Here is a 25,708-nt window from a genome sequence, read left to right on the forward strand (position 1 = left end):
CAAAAATTGATTCACACTGTATCTGTTTTTCTTGTAACTTACTATCATCTTTTTGAGCCTTAGAAATTTGCTGCAAAAACGCCAGTCTAGGTTTTAACTCAGCTATGATTGAACCATCATCCGATAACAAAAATCGGGTATTCATTGCTCGCAAAGAAAATAGAGATTTTCTGCTCAGAACATATGCAACCATGTTGGCTTTTCCCGCATGGTAATCAATAACCAGATCATAATCTTTCAATAACTCAAGCCACCTGCGCTGTCTCAAATTCAAATCTTTCTGTGACATCAAAGACTTCAAACTTTTATGATAAGTAAATATGTGACATTTTTCACCAAACAGATAATCTTGCCATATTTTCAATGCAAACACAATTACTGCCAATTCAAGATCATGTACCAGGTAATTTCTTTCATGTGGTTTTAGCTATCTTGAAGCATAGGCTACTACTTTACCTTCTTCAATCAATAAACAACCTAACCATTTAATGATGCATCACTGTAAATTACATATTCCTTACCCGATTCAGGATGAACTAACATAGGTGCTTCTGTTAATAAGGCTTTCAACTTATCAAAACTCTGCTGACATTTATTAGACCACTCAAATTTCATATCTTTCTGCAAAAAAGAGTCATCGGAGAAGCTATCATTGACAACCCTTTAAAAAATCTCTGATAATATCCAGCTAGTACTAGAAAACTTCTAATTTCAAACACATTCTTTGGTGGCTTCCAATTAACAATGGCTAAAATTTTGCTCGGATCCACTCGAATACCTTTAGCAGATACTATATGTCCAAGAAATCCAACTTCTCATAGCCAAAATCCACATTTACTGAATTTGGCATATAATTGTTTCTCTCATAGTGTTTGTAACACAATTCTCAAATGATCTGCATGTTCATTTTCATCTCGAGAGTAAACCAAAATATCATCTTTAAATACCACCACAAACTTGTCTAGATATGGTCTAAAAATTTTGTTCATCAGATCCATAAACACAGCAGGTGCATTTGTCAAACCAAACGGCATTACAAGAAACTTATAGTGCCCGTATCTAGTTCTGAAAGCTATTTTTGGAACTCTTGATTCCTTCACCTGTAGTTGATAATAACCACAACGGAGATCAATCTTTGAAAATACAGTGGCACCTTTCAACTAGTCAAACAGATCATCGATACGAGGCAATAGATACTTGTTCTTTATTGTAACCTTGTTAAGCTGTCTGTAATTAATGCACAACCTCAACGATCTATCTTTCTTCTTTACAAATAGAACCGGTCAATCAACTCTTGCAACTGTGCTTTCAATTCTTTTAATTTGGTAGGAGCCATTCTGTAAGGTACTATGGATATGGGTGTTGTCCCCAGAACAAGATCTATAGAGAATTCCACTTCTCTAACCGGTGGTAGACTAGGTAATTCTTTCGGAAATATATCAAGAAATTCACATACAACCGACACTAACTGAATCTTCGACTTAGATACTTTACTGTCCAACACATATGCAAGATAAACATCATAACCCTTTCTAACATATTTCTGTGCTGATATTGCTAAAATCACACTAGATAACCCATCTAATTTATCAGATTCAACATGGAGTAATTCACCACTCTGACATTTCAACACAATATATTTCTGTTTACAATTGACCATTGCATCATGTTGGATTAACAAGTCCATTCCAGAAATCACATCAAATTCATCAAATGACAATAACATCAAATCAGCCAAAAAGCAAAAACCCTTTATCATCAACGAACAGTTTTTACAGACTTTATCCACCATAACATACTGGCCCAAGAAGTTTGAAACTTTAACCACAAATTCAGTGAATTCAACAGGTAAATTTTTAATAGACACTAAATTTGTGCATGTATGAATGTGTGGAACCAGGATCAATAAAAGCAGTAATATCGGTATCAAATAGAGAAAATGTACCAATAATAATGTCTGGTGCGGAAGCATCTTCTCTAGCACTAATAGCATATGTCCTTACCTGTGCTCGTGCCTCAGATTTGATTGTTGTTGTAGTACCTCGACTACCACTGACATTGCTAGGGTGATGGGGTGGTCTGCTCTCGGGCAGGATTACTTGGTTTCGAAGTTTTATCAGTATCTTTTTCAATCCTTTCAGGGCAATCTTTAAGAAAATGATGAAGAAAACTACATCAGTAGCAGGCCCTACTTTTTGAATGACATGTAACACCCATAACCCGTATTCGTCGCTGATAGGGCTACGAGGCATTATCGATCAATTACAGCATACAACATACATTTCTCATACATGAATACATTATCACATAAACATTAATAAAACATAATCTTATTGTCCCTTATAAGGTTCTATGAGACCTTAAAACATGGTTGGAAGAGGTTTGGGACTAAACTGATAACATTTGAAAACTTTGAGAAACTTAGAAAATTTTCATGCATACAGGGTTCACACGCCCGTGTGAACAGGCCGTGTGCCTCACACAGCCACCAGACACGCCTGTGTCTCAAGCCGTGTGGAAATAGGGTATACATCTTGACTTACATCACACGACCGAAGACACGCCCATGTGCCATGACCATGTGAAATTTGGAGGATATACTGACTTGGCCACACGGCCAGCCACACGCCCATGTGCCAGCCCGTGTGCCACACATGGCCAGTAGACATGCTTGTGTGTCTAAACTGTGTAACTCATGACTTGTTTAACTAATATTCAGGGGTCACACAGTCGAGTCACATGCCTATGTGCTCAACTATGTGGCACGAAAATAGGCTTGATTTAAGCCACATTTCTCACCCACATCAAGCATACCTATACCACATCATTTCATATCATTTCAATACATTCAAAGGCAACCAAAGCATGTTATTTCATACACATTTCATGCCATTTATAAATCATTCATTCAACCCCAAAAATCATAACAAAAAAATACCACATCATTATGTCATAACCAACATTTTTCACCTAACTTCTTATGCATATTCTCACAATATTGTCAACTAATTCATGCCACAAAACATACCATTTCATCATCTCAAAATCAATATACATGTCATCTTCCAAGCAATAATACACTAATTAACAACTAGCTAGTTGAGCAACTCATAAGCATTACAAGAACCATATTAAATATGCCAAAACACAAGGCAACTATTACCACATATATCACTTATCAAACTCATAAATCAAGCCAACTTAAATGGCTAAATACACACCAACTTACATCCTTTCACAAGCCAACACAAATGGCTAATATCATACTAAAAACTTATCATCAACTCACTAGCCTATACATGCTATATACCAAATTTACAAAGCATCCAAAAATACCAAAAAGTAGTCGATATTGTGATGACGGTTCCTGATGATCCTCGATGTCCGATCTAGCTTCGATAATCTATAAAATAGGGAAAAACACATAAAGTAGGATTTAAAAGCTTAGTAAGCCATATACAAATAAAATTACCACATGAATTAACACCATTTTCATCAAATAGGCAAACTATTAATAAGCACATATAAGTTCACAAACCTTTCCAATGTATACATATTCAATGCCACATGTGAGTTCATCACCCTTTTTAATACTCATATAAATCTCGTACGTACCTGAATCACTTTACTTGTTCACATATTCTTTCTTAACTTGACTTTGTCCGTTGAACCTTTCAGAATCATTAAGGATACTTGGAAATCACATATAGTTCGTACAATGCCATATCCCAGATATGGTCTTACATGTTATCACATATCGATGCCAATGTCCCAGACATGGTCTTACACGAAATTATATAACGATTCCAATGTCCCAGACATGGTCTTACACGTAATCATAATACAATGCCAATGTCCCAGACATGGTCTTACATGTAATCACATCTCAGTAATCCAAATGTCATGACATTCATATCCTATACTATTCTTAGGGTTTGTATGGGACTTTTGGAAATCATAACTTCGTCGATTCTTGCTCATATTTGCTCATTCAACATTCATAGCAGTTCAAGGATAATTAAACATATATAATTCAATTTAAAGACATTTATTTGCATATGAACTTACCTCGTAGTCGAAATAGAGGGACTGGACTGACTATTCGATAACCTTTGATTTTTCCCGATTTAAATCTGATTTCTTTTGTTCTTGATCTATATACATTCAAAATTAACTCATTTATTCATCAAATCACTCAATTTAGGCCACAAACACATATTTGGGCATTTTTACGCTTTAGTCCCTAAAGTTTCACATTTTTACAATTTAGTCCCTATTTCACAAATACACAAAATTCACACAATTCAACAAGACCCATGCTTGGAAAAATTACCATAGTGCCCCTAGCAGTGCATAGTTTTCATTTATTTCACGTTTCAACCCCTCAATTTAAAATTTTCACAATTTAATCCTATTTAGGCTTTTTCATAAAAAATCACTTTACAAAACATGAAAATCTATCAAAAAATATTCATTTTTCATCATTAAACATTCAAAAGATCAAGCATTCATCAATGGCATATCAAAAAATCATCAACACTTTCAAAAATTAAAGCATGAGCTAGCTAGAACACGAAGCAACGATCACAAAAACATAGAAATATTCAAAAATCGAGCTCGAAACATACCTCAATCAAGAACAACAAGGGCCGAACCCTAAAACAACATTTTATTCTTCCTTTTCTCTTGGTCTTCGACTATGGATGATGATAATGAAGATAATTTTTCACTTTTTTTATTTAATTAACCTTATTAACCAAATTAACATTTTAACCTTAATATAAAACATTTAATATCATCCATTTATGTCAAATTCCACTATCAATTGTCTAATAACATCATAAGGACCTTTCATTTAATAAACCATAGCAATTAAGCACTTTAAACAAGTAGAATGCAACTTTTTAATTTTACGCGATTTAGTCCTTTTATCAATTAAACATCCAAACGATAAAATTAAATCACAAAACTTTCACATATACATGCTATCATGCTGTAAACACATAAAATAATATTAAAATAATTTTTTAAACTCGAATTTGTGGTCCCAAAACCATTATTCTGATTTAGCTAAAATCAGGTTGTTACATGACATTCCCCAAAATGAAATTTGTTACAAAATTTACATTTCGGCTTGGGATTACTGACACTACCAACACTAGTAACAGATAGAGATGAGGATCTCAGATTAGAGCGTTGGGAGCCTCGCTCTTTGCTAAAATATCCCATAAAGGTGGTAGAACGATCATGATACTTCTTTGATTTCTTTGCAGCGGATAATTGGGACATGCTCATAAATTTTTTTACCAGAAACCCGAACTTCTCTTTCAACTTGTTTCTTTTCTTTACTCAATTCCCTAACTTTGTGTGCTTGATCGGCCAGTATTGCAAATTCCCTTATTTAAAAAATTCCTAACAATTACTTAATATCTTCATTTAACCATTCTTCAAATCATTTACACATATAAGCTTCGGTTGGAACCCATTCTCTGACATACTTGCTCAATCGAACAAATTCCCGCTCATACTCAGATACAGTCATGTTTCCTTATTTGAGCTCTAAAAATTCTTTCTTTATCTCTAACTAACATACTTCTTTCTGAATTCAATATGGATACATGATTTCCCGTATTGAATGTGGTCCTGTATATGTTGTGGACAGAATATAGCTCGGACTAGCAATCTTGTTATAAGCCCTCTCGAGTATCCTGTTATATAGTTCTTGTGAGCATCCTGATCAGTAGTGATCCTACATGTGTTGCGCACTACCGTAGCTCTTTGTGAGTGTCCTGTTACATGATCGGTTGTGATCCTGCATATATTGCGAACACAAACGTAGCTCTTTGTGAACGTCCTGATATGGTTCACTTGAACTTCCTTTTATGTTTATCCAAAGCTTCCTGTTAATAACTCTTCGAAGTTACCTGTTAAGCTCAATGAGCTTCACGTTCTAAACTCTTATGAGTTTCCTGTTTAGCCAGGATAAGTGACCTATTACATGGCTCATATGAGCATTCTGTTATACGGCTCGAGAGTGTGCTTCCTGATTATGTGCCCTAAAGGGTACCCCTAAATATGAATTGACGAATCACTGATTTGTATACCTCATGTATACTACCTGGGTATCCATTGATATTTCAATGATTCAACGGACAAAACTCGTGATGTGAGAAAATATGAGTTTAATATAATTTATTTCTTAAATATCCCTGAAATACATGGAAATGATATTTATTTGATATATTGAAACATGACATGGAAAATACATGTGTATGAAACTTGCTCGATAATTATGTATATTCATGATTATGAACTGCTTTTGGAATAAATATATACGAAATTCATGAAAATAATGGTCTATGAAATATTGATATAATGAAATGAATGATATATGTTTATGAAGAAACGACAAGAGAATGGTATGTATCATGACATGTAAATATGTTACTATCTTTAATATGTTGATACAAAGAAATTGTGTAAGTTGATACGAGTAATAAACTCAAGTGTGACATGTCGAGAAAATAAGTTTATCAATGTTGACTTTATATGAAATATGTGCAAGTACACTAACAAGTGTTGTTGTTGATGCTTAGGCAAGTGCTAAACTATTGGTTGAATGGTAATATTTTTATTTATATGAAGCATTGAAATGGTAAGTACTCAAGAGAAAATATGCTAATTCTCATGAAAGAGTGGTAAGGTTTAAATTGTGAAATTTCTTATGAAATGATTTATCATGTAATTAATTCGAAAAAGGCCTATGTTTAAATGCACTAGCTTGTAGCTATGATGGAATGATATGCTTATGACTGGTGTGTTATGCATACGGTATGAATGTGGAAGAGTTAAATTTGCCTAAAATCCTACCATGCTAGGAATAATATGTATAAGTGACACTGTAGATTATTCACTTAGTGAGTTGTTAAATAATACTTTATGAGTATTGTGGTATCAATAATGGATTATTCTTGATAATCTGTAGATTATACGAGCTTACTAAGCATTCATTGCTTACGTGTTTGTTTATATTTACCTTACAGATTATCGGAAGCTCGAATGGGTTGGAAGCTTGCCGGAGCTATATCACACTATCCATCAGTTCTATTGGTAATTTTGGATAATCTAGTTCTGGTTATAATGGCATGTATAGGTTATTCTGATTAAACATTAGTCTGTATGTGTTTTGGTATTTTGGTATATGCACAATTTGTCTTATAATGATGATGTTCTAAAATGTTTGGTTAGTTTGATGACAAATTGAGTAAGAAACAAGGCTAGGAAAAATGGCCTATTTGGGCCACAAGGGTAGAGACATGGGAGTGTGTCTCAGCCGTGTGTGACACACGGCCAGATGACACGACCGTGTGTCCACTGCATCTTCTAATTTATGCAAAACAGAATTCCCACACGGACTAAGACACAGGCGTGTCTCTTGGCCGTGTGAGCCACACGACCGTGTGACCCCTGCAGTATTGAAAATTTTAAATATTTTCAAAACATTTTCTGAGTTTTTGGTTTAGTCTCGATATGTTTCTAATGTACATTTTGGGCCTCAATGACTCACATAAAAGACGTTATGATTAAATTTGATTGATTTCAGTATGAATGTTATATGAAGTGAAATTTTTGTTAAATGATCTGCAAATTTCGGTAATGCTTCGAAATCCTGTTCCGGTGACGGATACAGGTTCGGGGTGTTACATAAAATCTATCCAAAAGTCGAGAACATATAAAGATAAACCTTATGTAAAAAATGTTATGAGCAGTAATGTAAATTAATGCACTCTATATATATTGAGTGTAAGAAATTACCGCTTCTTTCTATGCTACATCAAATAGAGCATTCATCTATTTGATAAAAAAACATTTCATAATCGTATCTATGAACAAGAGAAAATAGTAAGGTAAACAACTTGAAAGCCATCAATATGGGTTTTAATGTTATACAGATGAACAATAACAAAACTGATTAGACATAAAACAACCGTGAAACTAACCAATTATTTTTTTTGTTTAACATTAGCATTTTAACAACCAGTTTCGCCCTGGGCTCGTGGGGATATCCAAAATTTGACACGAAACCTTGTGTTCCCACAATTTTGCACAATTATTAAGTTATTTCAAACATAAAGCGAAATTAACCCTAAACAAGGCAATCAAAAAAGGGAATGTAATTTGATAAAAAAAAAAAGGAATGTAATACTAATTCGAATTCCAGTATAATAACTAACAATATTTTCATATCTTTAACTCTCTTTTGATTGGATTTTCCTCATGCCAAGCTATCTAAGACGTACGCTTGCCCTTCAAAAATGTCGATTAGACATAAAAACCAGTGGACATTACTCTTATTAATTAGAATAAAAATCTAAAAATGTAAAAAAAAAACATGCACATATAAATGTAACAGATATAAAAATATATATGTACGAAAAAGAAAATAAAAAGCATAAATTTATATAAGCATGGTCGTTGATTGATCCCATCACATGAAACTGCCACTTATGTCATTCCACATCGTCTTTGGATTGCATTCCTTTTTAATCAGTATATACTGCAATATCACAAGCGTATATATGATTAGTTATTACAAAAATTGCAAGTACTATATGGAAACAAACATGGTTTAGGGTTCTTTATACTCTTAGTAAGCATTGATGCGAAATACCATTTCTTGTCCCAAGTGGCTTCTCCCTTTTCCCAAAAGCCAATTTCATTGGCACACACAGAGTCAATTATACATGATTATATACTAATATCAATTGAAACTGAATAATATTTAAAAAAAAAAAACATTAACATTGAAGTAATAAAAACCAAACTTACGTTGTCACCAATCCACACCCTAGGTTATATTGCATAGAACTCCTAAATACAAGCCGAAACGTTCAAGAACATTAATATTGTTTCACTGCAACTTTACAAGTACAGGCTTTATATTCATACAATGCATGTATATGATTAATGATAAAGAATATTTAACAAATGCTTACTCTATATTAACATCATTATCCCAAATGTACTCGAAAATGGAAGTTTCTACTTCGCCAAGTTCATGTGGAATCTTAACCGATGGTAAAGGCATCTATAAAAACAAGTTAATAGAGAAAGCAACATGATGATAGGGATTGAGGTTAGTTGATAATGGTAGGTAAATAAATAATTAAACCGAAAATAAAAATTACAAAGTTCAATTACAAATTATTCTAATCCAATTACATAACAACATACATGTCATTCCAATTCAATTAAAAAAAAAACACATATGACTAGTCCAAATGAAATAACCAAAAGCAACTACCACTACAGGAAAATAGGGCTTTAGCGGCGTTTTTAGCGGCGTTTTATCAAAAAACACCGCAAAAATTGTAAAATACAGAGCAATAGCGGCGTTTTGACAAAAACGACGCTAAAAACAGAGCAATAGCGGCGTTTTTTGTTAAAACGCCGCTAAAAACAGAGCATCAACGGTGCTTTTGGTAAAACGCCACTAAAGACCAGAGCATCAGCGGCGCTTTTGGTGCAACGCCGCTAAAGACCAGAGCATCAGCGGCGCTTTTGGTGAAACGCCGCTAAAGACCAGAGCATTAGCGGGGTTTTTGGTAAAATGCCACTAAAAGTCATGTAACTCCTAAAATCCTAAACCCCAAAAAAACATAAAACACTAATCTATAACCCTTAAAATAGTAAACCCCTAAACCCTAACAAGCCCTAAACACTAAACTATAATCCCTAAAACCTTAAACGTCGTAATAGGTGCATTTTTAGTGGCGCTAGGTTATAAACGCTGCTAATGTTAAATTATTTTGTTCAAAACTTCGTCGTTTAGCTGTCTTATTTTTGACCCACACCTGATACACTTAACATTTTCCCCGTTTTTCCCCAATTCTATTTCCCCTTCTTCCTCATCCTAAATCCCTAAAGTATTATCATCCATTCCCAAATTCGACATCCAAAATCCCTAACTAATTTAATAATAATAAAAAGTAATTTTAACAATTAAACTTAAATTCAAAATTTGAAACATAGAGGAATTAAATTCTTAAGAATAGAAATATAATGACTAAACTTTAATTTTACTTAAAAGTACAAATACTTATCTCATATTTTAACTTTTACAGATTAAGTGATTTAGTATTCAATTTGTTAAAGTATGTTAAGAGAATTTTTTTTTTTAAGATTTAACACTCCTATGCTAAAAGATATTATTTAACTCATATATTTATTAAAAGTTTATATAAAATTAATTTAAAAGTTTAGATAAAATTAATCGTTATTTTGGTTATAATCATAAAGTTAATTGTGTTTCGAGTTTTTATTATATATATATATATATATATATATATATATAAAATACATTCTTATAACTTAATTTATATATATGTGAGAGGGTAAGTTAATAATTTTACAACTGAATTAATATACTTGATTAACCCATAACACCAACTTAATAAAAAATAACTATAATTATAAATTTTTCTTTCCATTAATATGATTCAACTAAAAATATTTTTAATATTTAATTTATATAGACAAACAATTATTGCACTCAAATTGATATAAATTATAAAATTACAATTAATTTTATTTAAAACTCGATTTGAAACAAGTGGATGTTTTGAATTTGTAAAGTAAAATAATCATTGATAAATAAATAAATAACATGAAAAATAAATAAAAAACATTTGATATATTAATCTAAACCATTTGATATATTTAAATATTAGATTTAAAAAACATTGATAAATAAATAAAAAATAATGATTAATATGGATAGGTAACTATCTATTTTGGATAGGACCGAATTATAACAAATAAAAATAAAATACAAAAACTAAAATCATTCCACAATCGAACATCTAGAAAATAATTATATTTTAGTTAGGAAGAAATATCTCTAATGAAATAGAGATTAGATCGGAAAAGAATAATATAAAATTATGATTAACGTCTCAATCTTTAATAGAAATTTAATATGTAAGAGATTGATTGCTTACATTAGATAATTCTAACTTAATAATTAATTACAGCCATTTAATTATTTGTTTTCTTAGTAAAATGTACGATATTTATTTTCGAATACTTAATTTTTTATTTATAAAACTAATTTATAAAAATAGTAATAAAAATATTTTATAAAATTACTTAACTAATAATTTTTAATAGAGAAATAATTTAACAATACGTTTAGCATAACAAAACAGAGTCGTTTTATTTAAAATAAAATAATTTTTTGTGGCGTTTTTATAAAAAACGTTGTAAAAATTTAACAATAACAGCCTTTTTTTATAAAAACGCCACAAAAATTATTTCCCTTAAAAAAATATGCGGTTTTATCCCTAAATTTTCCCCTTTGAAACGCCTAATTTTTTCCCCTAAAATTAGTATCCTCAAAACACCCCCCAATCTCACCCCTTCGTTGCTCTTTTCAATCAAGAAACTAAGATGGCAGTCTTGATTTGGCATCAAATTACTTCAGTCTTGATTTGGTTTCCAGTTATACTCTGAGATAGAAGAGATGGCAGTGAACCAGACGGCGGCGTTGAAGGTGGGGTTGTGTCTATTGGGCTTCTGCTATTCGGCTACACGTTCGTCTCCCTCCACAACAAAAACAAAATAGATATCTCAGAGTCTGAACAATAAATCCATTGCCTTCTTTAGGTTTAAAATGCTTTTAAATTGAAGATTTTTAATTATCCTTTGGCTTCTAGGTTTTCGGCTTTTGACCCATTGAAAAATGGTGTTTGGCTAAAAGGTGGGAGAATTTACGCTTGCTTCTGCAATTTTTTTTTTAAATTTTTTGTGTTTAGATTATAGAAACTTGATTCTAGTTTCTCCATTTTTTTCCTGTTTTACTTGCTTAGCTCTGATCTTCTGTAATAAATTCACAACTACGTTTTCAAACTCTTCGTCAATGGATTCCTTCCCAAGATCTTTGAATCCTAATAAGCACCTCAGAGAACAGTTAGTTAATCTCTTTTTCTTTTTCTTCTCAAATTTCCCAATTTTTTAATTTAATCTTCTAATTGCAAATCCTATTGATTAGAATACTATAACCTACAGATTCGTGAGCAATTTGCCTGGATCTTCCATGCTTGAAGTCTCTGCTCTTTTGAATAATGTAGCTGTAAGTTTGTGGACACTTCAATTTCATTTTAATTTGTTTTATCTCTCAAATAAATGTGTGTTATTTTTTAAAATTTCTTTTCAATTTTATATTCAGCTTCTAATGCTTTTGCGGCACACTTTCTGCTTTCAGACAGTGAATGGTAAAGTTATCGATTTCTTTGTCTCTAATTGAAATGATTTATTGTAGAAACTTTGTTCTTAAATTTTTAATCAAGGCCAAATATTAAGTATTTTTCCTTTTTTGAGAAAAGTATTTTTTAACTTTTAAGTGCAAGAGTAAGGTGTTGTTTGATAAGCTGAAATATTAAGTTTTGAATTTTTTAAGAACTAAATTTATATTAGAAAATTGTTTGCGGAATTAGTAAACCCTATAATAAAATTAAAAAAAGTTTAACGGTTTGTCAAACACACCCTAAATCTTAAACTTTGCAAAATTATAGCAATTGTTGACATATTTTCACCTTTAATAAAACAATAAAGATCAGAAATTCAAAATTTATATGGCTTTGTAGAATTCATGAGTGCTTATCATTGAATCTGTTTGAGCAGATACTTGTAGGAGTTTAAAGTCTTACCTAGCCTCAGTAGCTTTGGATTATGTCTTCATTGTTCTACCCACACTTTTAATTTTCACTGTAAGTACTCCCAGTTCGCATTCTAAAGATTTTGTTGGAATCCCCAAATTTGATTTTTGTTGTTTGATAAAAGAGTTATTGGTGTAATAGGTTCTAGCAGAGTGGGTATACATATGCATGATTAGGTTATTGTTCTTGCTGATCCTCTTTACTGCAGTCAAAAGGTAGAACTTGATGAAAGTTTCATATATGCGTTATTTCTTCAATCATTACTCATTATTCTACAGAGAACTGTGTTGTTGATGTAAAAGTATATTAACTCAAAGCCTTCTAATGCAGAACTTACTCTTTGCCTTACATGGAAGGACCTAATGCTTCAAGGGCAAGCATATCATCTTATAGGGTTGTTACGGTATAGTGTCTTACCTGCTTGTATATTATGCAAATTGGTTTCTTTTGAAATTACTATCTTTTCTTAATGTACCTTTTTGAATTTGTGATAGATTTTCAGTGGGAATTTATTGATATTCTGTCACTTACTTGTGTATCTTGGCTGTTGGTACATTGTTTAATTTGTAATAAATTTTCAGTGGGAAAATTTTGCAGATGCTTATCACATGCTTGTGTATCTTGGCTGTTGACTTCAGAATATATCCTAGAGAATATGCTAAGACAGAGACTTACGTGACTAGCTTGGTAAGATATTATCAAGGTCGTTAATATTTTTCTTTTCATCTTCATGCATATTATTTCTTTTTGCTAATAATTTAAGTAGGTAAATTTACAGCTTTTTAGAGGTAAAACCCATGTTAACATTTAATCCTATACCCTCGTACATAATATTTTTGTTATTGTTGTTCTCATAAGGGGTCTTTACATCCTTTCAGAAAGATTATTATGTATGAGAAGTGGATGTCTACATTCATTCACTTTGAAAACTTCTGAACTTGTCCTACCAATATCTCAAAACTTATTGAATTTGTTTGTATTTTCAGTAAACTTTTATGTTTTTATCCTGCAAAATATCAATCCCAAATATTTTATCATATTAATGTTTTTGAACCTTGCATAATTTTTTTAGATGGACTTTGGAGTTGGCTCCTTTGTGCTAATGAATGCAGTTACTTCACGGCAAGCACGAAGCACTTGCTGGAATTTCTTTTTCACACTTGCTGGTGTATCCATCCTTACATCCATTTTAAATGTTCCCGCAGAATATTCTGGAATTCTTGGTTCAGTAATTTTAGTTGGTATACTTTCATATTTTATGAAGCTTGTTTTTATATTCTGGTATTTGCTTTTTGATTGGTCCTATACAATAAGTTGACTTTCTAACTCTCAGGGTACTAAAGTTGGTTGATTAATGGGCTAAATATTTATCTTCTTTCTAATGAAAGGGGTACGGATGTCATAAGCAGAAACAAGGAGGGAATTTTTAGCTTATTTGGTAAGGACAATTTAGGACTGTACCTAATGTCCCATCCCATTGGTGTATGCTTTATCATAGTGTTTTTATTTTTTTTGCACCTACAGCTTTATTCTTGGATATGTTGTCTGTAAGATTCTTGAGATCCCTTGAGAAAAAAAACTGTATTCTTTGCATTTTGATGTCAATCTTCGATTCAAGTCTCATCTAGCTGAAAAATAGCTTGTATTGATTAGAAGGAAATTGAAAATGATAAGGGGAAAAGAATTTCTATATTAATTTTTAGGACCATTTCTTCCATTGGAGATTTGTCTTCTTTCTACGGAATAATAGGCTACTAATTGTCTCTTCAACAAAGACATTTTGTGAGCAAAGTGTCCTTTCCTTCAAAGATGTATTTTGGTGGAGCTATTAAACTTAGTTTGACATAGTGTTTTTAATTGCAAAATTTTGATAAACTTTTTAGTGTTTTGTTTTAGTCTCTGATCTTGTATTTGATGGCATGGCAGAACACATTTATCCAGGATGGGAAGGAGATGGCATCAGTGCTTTATACTTATCGCAGCTGTGTCAAAGCACTTCCTCAGGTATTTTAGCCTTAGTTGATTCTAATTTATACATATTTTTAAGGTAAACAATGTTCTAATATAATCTGCTAGTTTTAGTGTAAAGCAATGTTCTTTTTTATGTGGTGTAGGGGGTATGTTGGAATTCACAGTTTGGGATTCAGAAACTTGCTGCTGAAACTGGAGCTGCTTCGATCTATTGTGGATTCTGGTTTTGAACATCCTTTCAAAGGCAAAGTTTTAAACTCATGTCTGATGTTAACATTCGTGAATTCCATGAATTAAGTCATTTTGTTTTTCTTGCTTTTAGTGACTTATAATGGTGGGCAGTATACAAGTTTGGTGCTTTATTATTTTGATTCTATATTTATATTTAATCTAATTTTTACTATTTATTTTAGTTTTGATTCTATATTTTTATTTTTATTTTAATTTGATAATGAATTTTAATAGAAAATTTTTATATTTAAATTATGGACATTCTTCTCAATATTTTGATAATGAATTTTAATTTTTTTATATTTTTATTAGTTTTTTTAAATTTAATGACCTTTAGCGGCGTTTGTGGGAAAAGTGTCGCTAAAGGCCATGACTTTTAGCGGCGTTTGTGGTAAAAGCGCCACTAAAGTCCATGACCTTTAGTGGCGTTTTTTCAAATAAATGCTGCAAAATTTTGTGGCGCCATCTATAGCGGCGTTTTTTGCGTCGCTTGTAAAAACGTCGCAAATAGTTTTAGTGGCACTTAAAAGCGCCGCTAAAGGCCTAAAAAAACACCGCTAAAAGTCAGTTTTGCTGTAGTGTACAATTTATTGTTTTCATATAATAGGGAATTAATATTTCGCCAATTGTATTATATCATACACCTCAAATGGGACGGTAAAGAAAAATTCATTATTGAACACGACTTCTTGATCAAGTTTTTATTATATACATGATTGACGCATTTATAGAAGAGAACAAAACCTATAATATATAATCATATATTATCACATGTGAATAAAATATAATATGATTGTAAAAACTAAAACTCATTCTATAATTATACTTCATAACTTCTATTTTCGTGGGGCATAGTAAGTAGAACCTGACACATTAACCATGGTGGAAGAAGTTACGAAGTGTTTGAGGCTTTAGCAAGGTTGGATTCAATCAAGCACATTGTATTCACCTTTTCCACTAACTCTTTTTTCTACTTTAATAAAATATCATTTAATTTTAGGTAAATTGAGCGAAAGGAGTCCTTCAGTACTCTTACTCACCTTTCATAGGATTCACATGGACATTTTTTTTCTTTCATTAAATGCACGAGTCCTTCAAAGCAGCAACCTTAGCATTAATTTTTGTCAAATAACACATTCTCTTTACCCTTCCACTCCATGAGAGCAACCATTTTACTTTGAACCATCTTTTTTTTATGACTAAAAGAAAAAAAAAACACCAACCACATGTATCCCTTAAAAGTCCATGTAATAAGATTTGGAATATCGATAATGTAATGATAGATATTTGCCAACCATTTAGCAACAAAACTAGTCATTAGAGATTGTTCAATAAGCTTCGATTGAGGGACAATTGTTGGAAAATATAGACATCACATATATAATAAAGGTAATTACATGTTATTATTTACTATCATGATAGATTAGCCCAAATTAAAAGTGATCTAATTTGGTTAAAATTTTATTAGGCTTTAATTATTAAATAAAGTATGGGTCAAATATGTGTAGATACTCTAGTATTAACTTCTAATCAAATTCTAATTAATGATGGGTTAATTAGAATTTGATTAGAACTAATATGCCAAGGTTATAAATATTAGGGTTATGGTCCCCAAATTACACACAATATATCTTTTCTAATATCCCATCATTAGGAAAGAGAGAGCCGATATTCTCTGAATTTCTTGTGTGCTAATTTGGAAGATCAAATCCCTAAGATCCGATAAAACTTCAAGAAATTCATGGATTCAGGTATGCTTCCGCATCTAGTTTTCTTCTTGATTTATTCTTGATGATTTGACATGATAGATCCTAGTTTATTAAGTTTTATTTCAGATTTATTTTACAAATTTAACAAGTGGCATCCGAGCTTTGTCATGTTGAATCATTGAGAATGAATTGATTCTTTATTAATTTTGGATTGATTCATTTTTGTTTTTTAATTTTATAGATTTGATATTTTAATTATATATTATGTTGAATCTTTGAGATTCTTGATAAATTTTTGGGTTTTGATTCTTTAAATAAAGTTTTAAGGTTTTATAAATATAATCTAGTTTAATATTTGAATATGCTATTCGAAAGGTGAAGGTTAATAATATTACATGTGCAACTATGGTGATAAACATGTGAGGATTATTCGGTTTTACATGTGAGTAATAAATCAGCCCAAAGGAAGATTTATTATTCAACAAGTTCTTATTGTCAATGTTTGATTACTCCACCAAGATATCACTCACAAGTTAATATTGTGTCCAAAACTGGAATATTAATAGAGTGTCTGATATCTTGATATGAGGTTTTCCTTTATTCAAATTATTTTAGTTTAAATTTAAAGTCTTATGTGAGGTTATTTTGATTTATTCACTATTATTATATTTGCCAACATCATGTATGTTGTTTTGGGATAAATATATATTATAATCTTTTAATTTGATTGAAAGATGAAATTAAGGTAAATATTTTGAAACAAATAAATTCAGATTTTGGCTTTTAATTAAGGATGTATAATATTTTAAATAAATTAGTTGAAACAAAATGCCGCCAAAGTGACCTCTTTTGTGTAAATTAGTTTATTTGAAATATTAAGATGATTATATATTTTTGTGATTCATGCATTTATTAATTGACTCAAAGGTAAGTTAATATTTGGCAGAATTTCAATGACATATGTGGTGATAAATGTGTGACAATTATAAGGTATTTTATGTGAGCAATAAGTTAGTCCAAAGATTAATTAATTCTTTGACATAATTTATTGTCAATGTTTGATTGCTACAACAAGAGTACCGCTTACTGTTAATATTATTGTCTAAAGACTTGAAATTAATGTTGAGTTTAGTATCTTGAGATGGGATTAGCTATTATCTTGAATTTATTGTTTACTTATAAATATTTATGTGAGCTTATTTTGTAGTCCGATTTTGACCCTAGTCGGAACAGTGGTTTCGAGACCACGTAAACGATTCTGAAAAATATTTTAATATTATTTCTGTGTCTGTGATATGTGAATTTATATTTGCGAAGTTTCTGTGGTTTAAATTGTCTGTTTCTGTGCTTAATTATGCAAAAAGGACCTAATCGCGTAGAATGTAAAAGCTGTGTGCTGATGGATAAAGTGCCTATATGAAGTGGCTTTTTAAGTATGAAGTCCTTATGATGCAATTGAACCATTGTACTAACGCATGGACAAGTATAGACATTAGTAGGTGGATTTTCATATGTTAATAATAAGGGCAAAGTTGGTAAATGGCATATAATGTTAAATAAAATAAAACAAAGCATGAAAATGGCCATTATCATCTTGTTCATACCGAAATTGAAGAAAGAAAAGTTAGGTTTTTATGTTTTAACATTCGGCCATTGAAGAACTTGATTAAGGTATGAGTTTTACTTGATTTTTAATAATTTCTACGTTTTTGTGATCGTTGCTTCGTGTTTTTCAAAACCCAGGTCTGAATTTCTATTTTTGTTGAAGATTATGAAATGTGCCATTGATGATTATATGAGCTTTGTAATGTTTTTATATGGATTATGAAAGATATATGTGAGATTATCATGCTTTGTTCTTGAATTTTTGATAGAATAGAGCTATTTGGGTTAATTTGTGAAGATGAGGTTTTGAAGGACTAAATTGTGAATTAAATATGTTATTTGGGCTTGTATGGAAGTAATGCATATTCGGCCAAGCTATAGTCTTGGTGAATTTAGCATATTTGTGATTTTGTGAAAAATGGACTAAATTGTCAATGTGTGAAAATGTAAGGGCTAAAACGTAAAGTGCCTTAAATATGTGTTCATGGATTATTTTGAATGAAATAAATGATTGAATGGTTGAATTTGAATTTTATTAGATCAAGAACAAAGAAAATCGGAATTAGATCGAGGGAAGTCTAAAATAGTTGAATAGTCGACTCGTTTTCGTCCGAAATTCGTATGAGGTAAGTCAAATTACAGTTACATGTTAAGTTGACTAAATTCTGCATATTCAAACTATAATCTGTATTGGACAACCTTGAGAGCCTGATGAATAAATTCGAGTAAACCCGATAATATGCTAGTATCTCAAAAGCTCTGTACGTTTTCAAAAGAATGTTGACATTGATCTGAGATATCGTGTAAGACCGTGTCTGGGACACAGGCCTCGATTTGAGATTTAAGTGTAAGACCATGTCTGGGACATCTGTATCGTATCTGATTTCGTGTAAGACTCTGTCTAGGACAGAGGCATCAATACTGAATTACATGTAATACCACGTCCGGGACGTCGGCATTGTACCCATTTATGAGTATCTGTATCGTTTCTGAACCATCTGATGATAGAGTACGAGATATGGGAATGAATATATGAAATGTATAATCTGTACAGGTACGTTTTTATCGTACTAAATTTTTGAATATGAAAGACTCTGTTTTTGTGAAATAAAGAATGCGAAGTATGTAAAAAATCATGGAAATGAAACATGACATCTATACAAGCAAATGAGCATGGTTAAGCTCATGAATTACTCTGTGAAATGGCTATGAAGTCTTACTATTGACTTTTAATTTAAATTCTTTAATAGTTAGACCAATTGTATTTGGCTTACTAAGCTCTTTGTAGCTTACTCTGTGTGAATTCTGTCTGTTTTACAGTTACTGTAGTTACTAAAGGCTCGGGGATAGTCGAGGATTGTCACCATACTATCGAACTCATTTTGGTATTTTTGAAAGTGTAAATATTTTGAAGTATGGCATGTATAGGATAGAATGTCTATGTATTTAAGCTTTGATATGTATATATATGTTATGCCATGAGAGTTGGCTAACAAATGGTATGTTTGTGCTTAGTTTTGGTGAATGGTTTGTGATGCTAAATTGTGTATGCTTGTAATGGTTATATGGCGTTATATGTGGTGATCATTTTGAGATATGCCAAGTTGAGGAAATGGTAAGTTTAAGCATGAGTTAGAATGTGCCAAAAGTGAGTTATGAAATGAGCATTTTGACATGTTGTAATAAGATTTTTAATGTGTTTTGGTATGGATTTGAATAGGTTATTGAATGATGATGATTTAGTTATAATAAAGCATGTTTTAAGCATGGAATTGGCTGAAAATTTTGGTATAAATGTTGTTTAATATTGCTTGTAGGAATGACCCAAAAAGGGGTGGTAACTTGGTTTAAACCAAGCCTGCATTGTGCCACACGGTCAAGGAGCACGGGTGTGCCTTGTGGCCGTGTATGCAAAGCAGCAACTTCTTAAGACCACACGGTTAAGACACATGGGCGTGTCATATGGTCGTGTGCTTAAGTCAGTAGCCAGCTAAGTGTCACACGGTCATGGCACACGGCCGTGTCTGTTGGTCATGTGTAAAAGTTAGTATGTATACTCTATTTTGGCACGGCTGGATCACATGGGCGTGTCTGGTGCCCGTCTGAGGCACACGGCCTGGTCACACGGACTTGTGACCTTAACAGAATTGAAAAATTTTTTGAGTTCTGAAATTTATGAATGTGTTCAGTTTAGTCCTGATTGTCTTTAAAAGTATGTTTTAGGTCTCGTAGACCATCATAAGGGATGAATTGTTGATGATTGCCTATGTATTAATGTTATGTGATATCTGTGATTCTGAATCGGTCTGAAATGTTCTGTCTGTTTGGTAATGCCCCTTACCTATTCCGGCGATAGTTACGGGATAGGGGTGATACATATTTTTTGTTCTATATTCAGCTAATTCATCTTCTATTGTCACAATATCTGCTAATATAAATTTTATACCCATGCTTAATGGAACTAATTTCAATGAATGGAAAAGGCACTTACTTATAGTGTTTGGTTGTATGAACATAGACATTGCACTAAGGGAAGAACAACCCGTACCTCTCACTGCAGAAAACACCCCTTATGTTAAAAAGGAGTTTGAGAGGTGGGATTATTCAAATTGCATGAGTCTAATGATCACGAAGTACAACATTTTAGAAGCCTTTAGGGGAAAAGAATCTAAAAAGATTACTCAGGCCAAAGTTTCCTTGACAAAATTGAGAAATGTTTTGCTAAAAACGATAATGTTGAAATGACATCACTTCTGACTTCTTTGATGTCTATAAAGTATAAGGGTCAAGGAAATTCTGAGCGATCTAAGGGCTACGAGTTTTATGATCCCATAATTAGGAATATTTTTGACACGATAATTGTAACATTATTTGAGGATGTTGAGTTTGGGGGGAGAAATAAGGTTAGAGACATTGCTTTTGAGGAGGAATTGGATTCTAACTCAGTTCCTACTACCACTTTTGATGATGTTTAGGTTCTCATACCTATTATTAATTAATAAGTGAATCTAGAATCTCAATAAGACAATATTGAACAACTCCTTATTCAAGATGAGGTAGTTGTTCCAGAAGAACAAACTCAACAACCTCCAGAATGAATGTCATTTAAAAGGTCCACTAGAGAAATAGTTATAATGGCTTTAGTGGAATATTTTGACATTAAGCTACATCAGATGAATATTAAGTTAATGGTTTCTCAATGGTAACATTGATCATACATTTATATGGTGCAATTAGAAAACTTTGTATCTAATGATGCAAAGTTAATGATTTGCAAAGAACTTCATCTATGGGCTTAAGCAAACTTCTCGTCAATAATATTACAAATTTTACCAAATGATTATCTCATTTGGTTTAGAGATGAATTTTATTGATAATTGTATATACCATAAGTTTAGTGGGAGTAAGGTTCTATTTTTGGTTTTATATGTTAATGACATACTGATTGTCAATAATAAGTAAAGCCTCAATCAATGCCTTAAGAATGTTTTTGAGATTACGAAAATGCATTTGTTTTTTTTTACATTTTAGCAGTGGAAAGTCTAATGTATGTTCAAGTTTGTATACATTGGAATATTATGTACACTATTGGGATGTTAGGCAGATATTTTAACCAACCTTGGTTTGGACCATTGGATAGCATTCAAGAGTGTTATAAGGTATTTTCAAAGAACAAAAGATTACATGCTCGCATATCAGAGGTCTAATTAGTTAGAGATCATTAGGTATACAGACTCCGATTTTGATGAAATATGGATACAAGATTTTGTTACTAAGGTGCAAATTGTGAAAACAAATTGCAGCCTTTTATTCCAATAGCAACAAGAGCACATCAAAGTCAAAACACATAGAATTTAAGTTCCTTGTTGTTAAAGTAAAAGTTCAGAGCTGTTAGGTGTCTATAAAGCATATTAGGAAAAACTCCATGATTACGGATCTGCTTACTAAGGGACTACACCCAAGGTTTTTCATGAGCACATTGCTCATATGGGTGTAATATCATTAAGAATATTTGGTTTTAGTGGGAGTTTGTACTTTTAAATACTTTTATGTTATAGACACATTTTTAGTTATTTCAGTTTAAAGATATTAAGTTTATTTTCTGCAGAAATAAAGTTTATTTGGTTTATTCACACTCTGATTTTGGTAAGGTTTGATCTCACTAAGGAGGACCAGTTGGAAATAGACATGTTTAGTTCATATTGCATGTAATTTCCATGCTACACATCCATACTTGATCTATGTCATTTAGTTGTGTTAATGTACGTGATCATGGATGGATGAAAGTCACTTTGGTTCTATATTAACATAATTAATGGACGAGATTGTTCGGAATACCTTTTGGATATGATAGTAAAATTTTGAGCTCATAAGGTTATATAATAACATGTAATTATAGAGTAATTAGTATATATATATGTGGTCCAAGTAGGAGATTGTTGGAAAATATGGACATCACATATATAATAAGGGTAATTACATGTTATTATTTACTATCATGATAGGTTAGCCCAAATTAAAAGTGATCTAATTTGGTTAAAATTTTATTGGGCTTTAATTATTAAATAAAATATGGGTCAAATATGTATAGATACTCTAGTAATTAACTTCTAATCAAATTCTAATTAATGATGGGCTAACTAGAATTTGATTAGAACTAATATGCCAATGTTATAAATATTAGGATTATGGTCCCCAAATTACACACAAGATATCTTTTCTAATATCCCATCATTAGGAAAGAGAGCAAATATTTTCTGAATTTCTTATGTGCTAATTTGGAAGATCAAATCCCCAAGATCCGGTAAAACTTCAAGAAATTCAAGGATTCAGGTATGCTTCCGCATCTAGTTTTATTCTTGATGATTTGACATGATAGATCCTGGTTTATTAAGTTTTATTTCAGATTTATTTTACAAATCTAACAACAATTTCCATGATGGAAATAGCAACCTATAAGATTGTTTTGTGTTGCATCATATTTCATAACAAAACTAAGTACTATTTACTAATTGTAATGAAACTATCTCCTTCTTTATCTGTAGGATTTTCAAAGAGCCTTCACTTCTTAATAACTTCTTGACATTATCATTCCCCTAAACACTAATTCGAGGGGAAATCCAGAGTGGCCAAATTTATGGCTTTCCACTCCAGCCAAGCAGTCATAAATTTTTTTTTTCAGTTAAGACAAGAACATTAAAATCAAATATGCCTAAAAACATTAGAATCAAACAAACAACCAATTGTAACCTCCAATAATCCAATTTATTTACTTATGTAGCCAAAATTTTTACCAATATTTTGTCCATTAACATATTTCCTAAATCCTTCAATGAGTACTTCATGAGTATGATTAACCCAATTTAACTTATTGCTTAGGCATTCATCATATGTAACACCCCGAACCCGAGACCATCGCCGGTGTCGGACACGAGGGGTTAACAAGCCAAGTTCACTTGTTTTGCCCATCCATTTGACATTTCCAGTCAGGCTGGAAAACTGCGTCACTGTCGCCTTAAAAATCATATCTCGAGTTTCAAAACTCGGAAACTGGTTTCGTAAATTTTCCCTGAATTTAGACTCATATATCCATCCATGGATTTATTTCTAGAATTTTTGGTCGGGCCAATTGGTACAGTTTATTAGTTAAAGTCACTCATGTTACAGGGATCGACTGCTCTGACCTTCGCGCGGTATAACTTGAATATCTCCCTGTACAGGGCTTTAATACTGGTGACGTTTGTTTCTAATGAAACTAGACTCAAAATGGAATCTGTACATATAAGTTATGTCTCTTAATTCTTTTTGGATAATTTGTAGTAAATTTTTAAAGTTGCGACAGGGAACCCAGAAACCGTTCTGGCCCTGTCTCACAATAGCTTTAATATCTCTTAACATGTAACTCCTATGACCATTTCGTTTCTTCCATATGAAAATAGACTCATCAAGGTTCATTTACATAGCTTATTCACTATTTAATTCCATTCCTACGAATTTTGGTGATTTTTCACATTCACGTCACTGCAGCTGGCAGCATCTGTTTTAAGGTAGGTCTTACCTATTTGGTAGTCTCCATGAACCAACTAGTCTTGCCATACATAGGTTCATATATGATCACTTTAACCATGCCAATGGCTGATCATATGACCAACATTCCCATTTCCAAGCCATAGCCACATCATGACACCAAATATATACATACAAACCACAATTAGTCTAAGTCGATACTTCACCTTTACGAGCCATTTTCGCATGGCCGTACATATATACATCACAACATATTCAACCAACAAGGGTAGTCCTATACATGCCATTTCAAAGTTCAACCAAAATTTATACCAAAATAGAGGCGTGGATAGTGTGGATGACTTCGACTTTATTGATCCCGAATCCGATTGCTATCGAGCGAAATCTATAAAACAGAGCCAAAGTAACGGAGTAAGCATTTTTTATGCTTAGTAAGTCTCAAGGAATATAATCAACTCTAATTACAGCAATATATTCACATAGTCAAATGCATCATTTCATTAATACACATTCTTACTTCACACTTCATCATTATATACTTTCACAAAGTATCAATCAATTCAATAACTGAAATTCATTAGTCGATTGAGCGAATGTTGCTCAAACATATCGACTTTCAATGCACATATAACGTACCTTATCCTTTGGGCTTTTCGAGTGTACTAATTGAATTCATTACAGCAACCAACACTCACCTCCAGCCCAAGATTCTTGAATATAACCGGATATAATCACGTGCACAAATGCCTTGGTCTTAGCCGGATAGAATAACTTCGCACGAATGCCTTGGTCTTAGCCGGATATAGCCACTAGCACAATTGCCTTCGGTCTTAACCGGATATAATTTCAGCATAATTGTCTTGGGCTTAGCCGGATATCATTCAATTTCTCATGTACACATACATCAATAATCATTGGACATACATATTTCATTTTCATTACTAAGGCTCAAACGCAAATATAATCACAAGCATATTCGCCGGACTTAGCCCGGGTAGAATTCAAATACTCATACACACATAATCAATAATCATACACATCCATATTTCATCTCACATAATTCAAGTAAGGTCACTTCTTGAGGACTTACCTCGGATGTTGTCGAACGGCTTTTTCGCTACTCGATCACCTTTTCCTTCCCTTGTCCAATTGTGGCCCTCTTAGCTCTTGAGCTAATTCAAACAAATTCAATTTATTAACACCTCATTGTGCTCGCTTATGGCGAATATGACAAGGAGTTTAAATGGTCATATGGCCACTCTTTAGCTTGAATACACAATGGTCATGCACATTTTATACTACATCAAACAATTCAATACAATTTATTTGAGCATCAAGGAAAAGCTAAGGCCTTCAATAGGCTACCCAAGGCGAATATTCATGTACATGTTGAGGCCAATTTTGCACTTAATACCTCACAAAACAGCATGCATTTTACTAGTTAATGCT

At 32.1% G+C, this 25,708-nt stretch overlaps 1 protein-coding gene and 1 long non-coding RNA gene across 9 annotated transcripts; both read left to right on the top strand.

Annotated features, from left to right (window-relative positions):
* Positions 1 to 11,288: 11,288 nt before the first annotated feature.
* LOC108484034 (uncharacterized protein At4g17910) lies at positions 11,289 to 15,090 on the top strand. 8 transcript variants are annotated; one of them, XR_008283862.1, is made up of 12 exons: positions 11,289 to 11,758; positions 11,868 to 11,967; positions 12,067 to 12,130; positions 12,227 to 12,272; positions 12,682 to 12,767; positions 12,858 to 12,931; positions 13,047 to 13,119; positions 13,314 to 13,403; positions 13,789 to 13,957; positions 14,105 to 14,154; positions 14,643 to 14,720; positions 14,831 to 14,887. XR_008283862.1 is itself a non-coding variant. In XM_053029206.1 (12 exons), exons 3-12 carry the CDS (start codon positions 11,918 to 11,920, stop codon positions 14,875 to 14,877), a joined length of 777 nt encoding a protein of 258 aa, XP_052885166.1. In that variant the 5' UTR covers positions 11,294 to 11,633; positions 11,715 to 11,758; positions 11,868 to 11,917; the 3' UTR covers positions 14,878 to 15,090. The 8 variants fall into 8 exon arrangements, 4 of the variants coding, with proteins under 4 accessions (XP_052885166.1, XP_052885165.1, XP_052885168.1 ...); XR_008283864.1 differs by having other exon boundaries at positions 13,789 to 13,884; XR_008283863.1 differs by having other exon boundaries at positions 14,050 to 14,154; positions 14,831 to 14,847.
* A 3,704-nt stretch (positions 15,091 to 18,794) lies between these two features.
* LOC128293983 (uncharacterized) lies at positions 18,795 to 19,819 on the top strand. The gene is made up of 2 exons (XR_008284148.1): positions 18,795 to 18,858; positions 19,553 to 19,819. It is a non-coding gene; the product is annotated as an uncharacterized LOC128293983 (long non-coding RNA).
* Positions 19,820 to 25,708: the final 5,889 nt, after the last annotated feature.

Source organism: Gossypium arboreum, chromosome 6 (genome assembly GCF_025698485.1).
Source record: "Gossypium arboreum isolate Shixiya-1 chromosome 6, ASM2569848v2, whole genome shotgun sequence".
NCBI lineage: Eukaryota > Viridiplantae > Streptophyta > Magnoliopsida > Malvales > Malvaceae > Gossypium > Gossypium arboreum.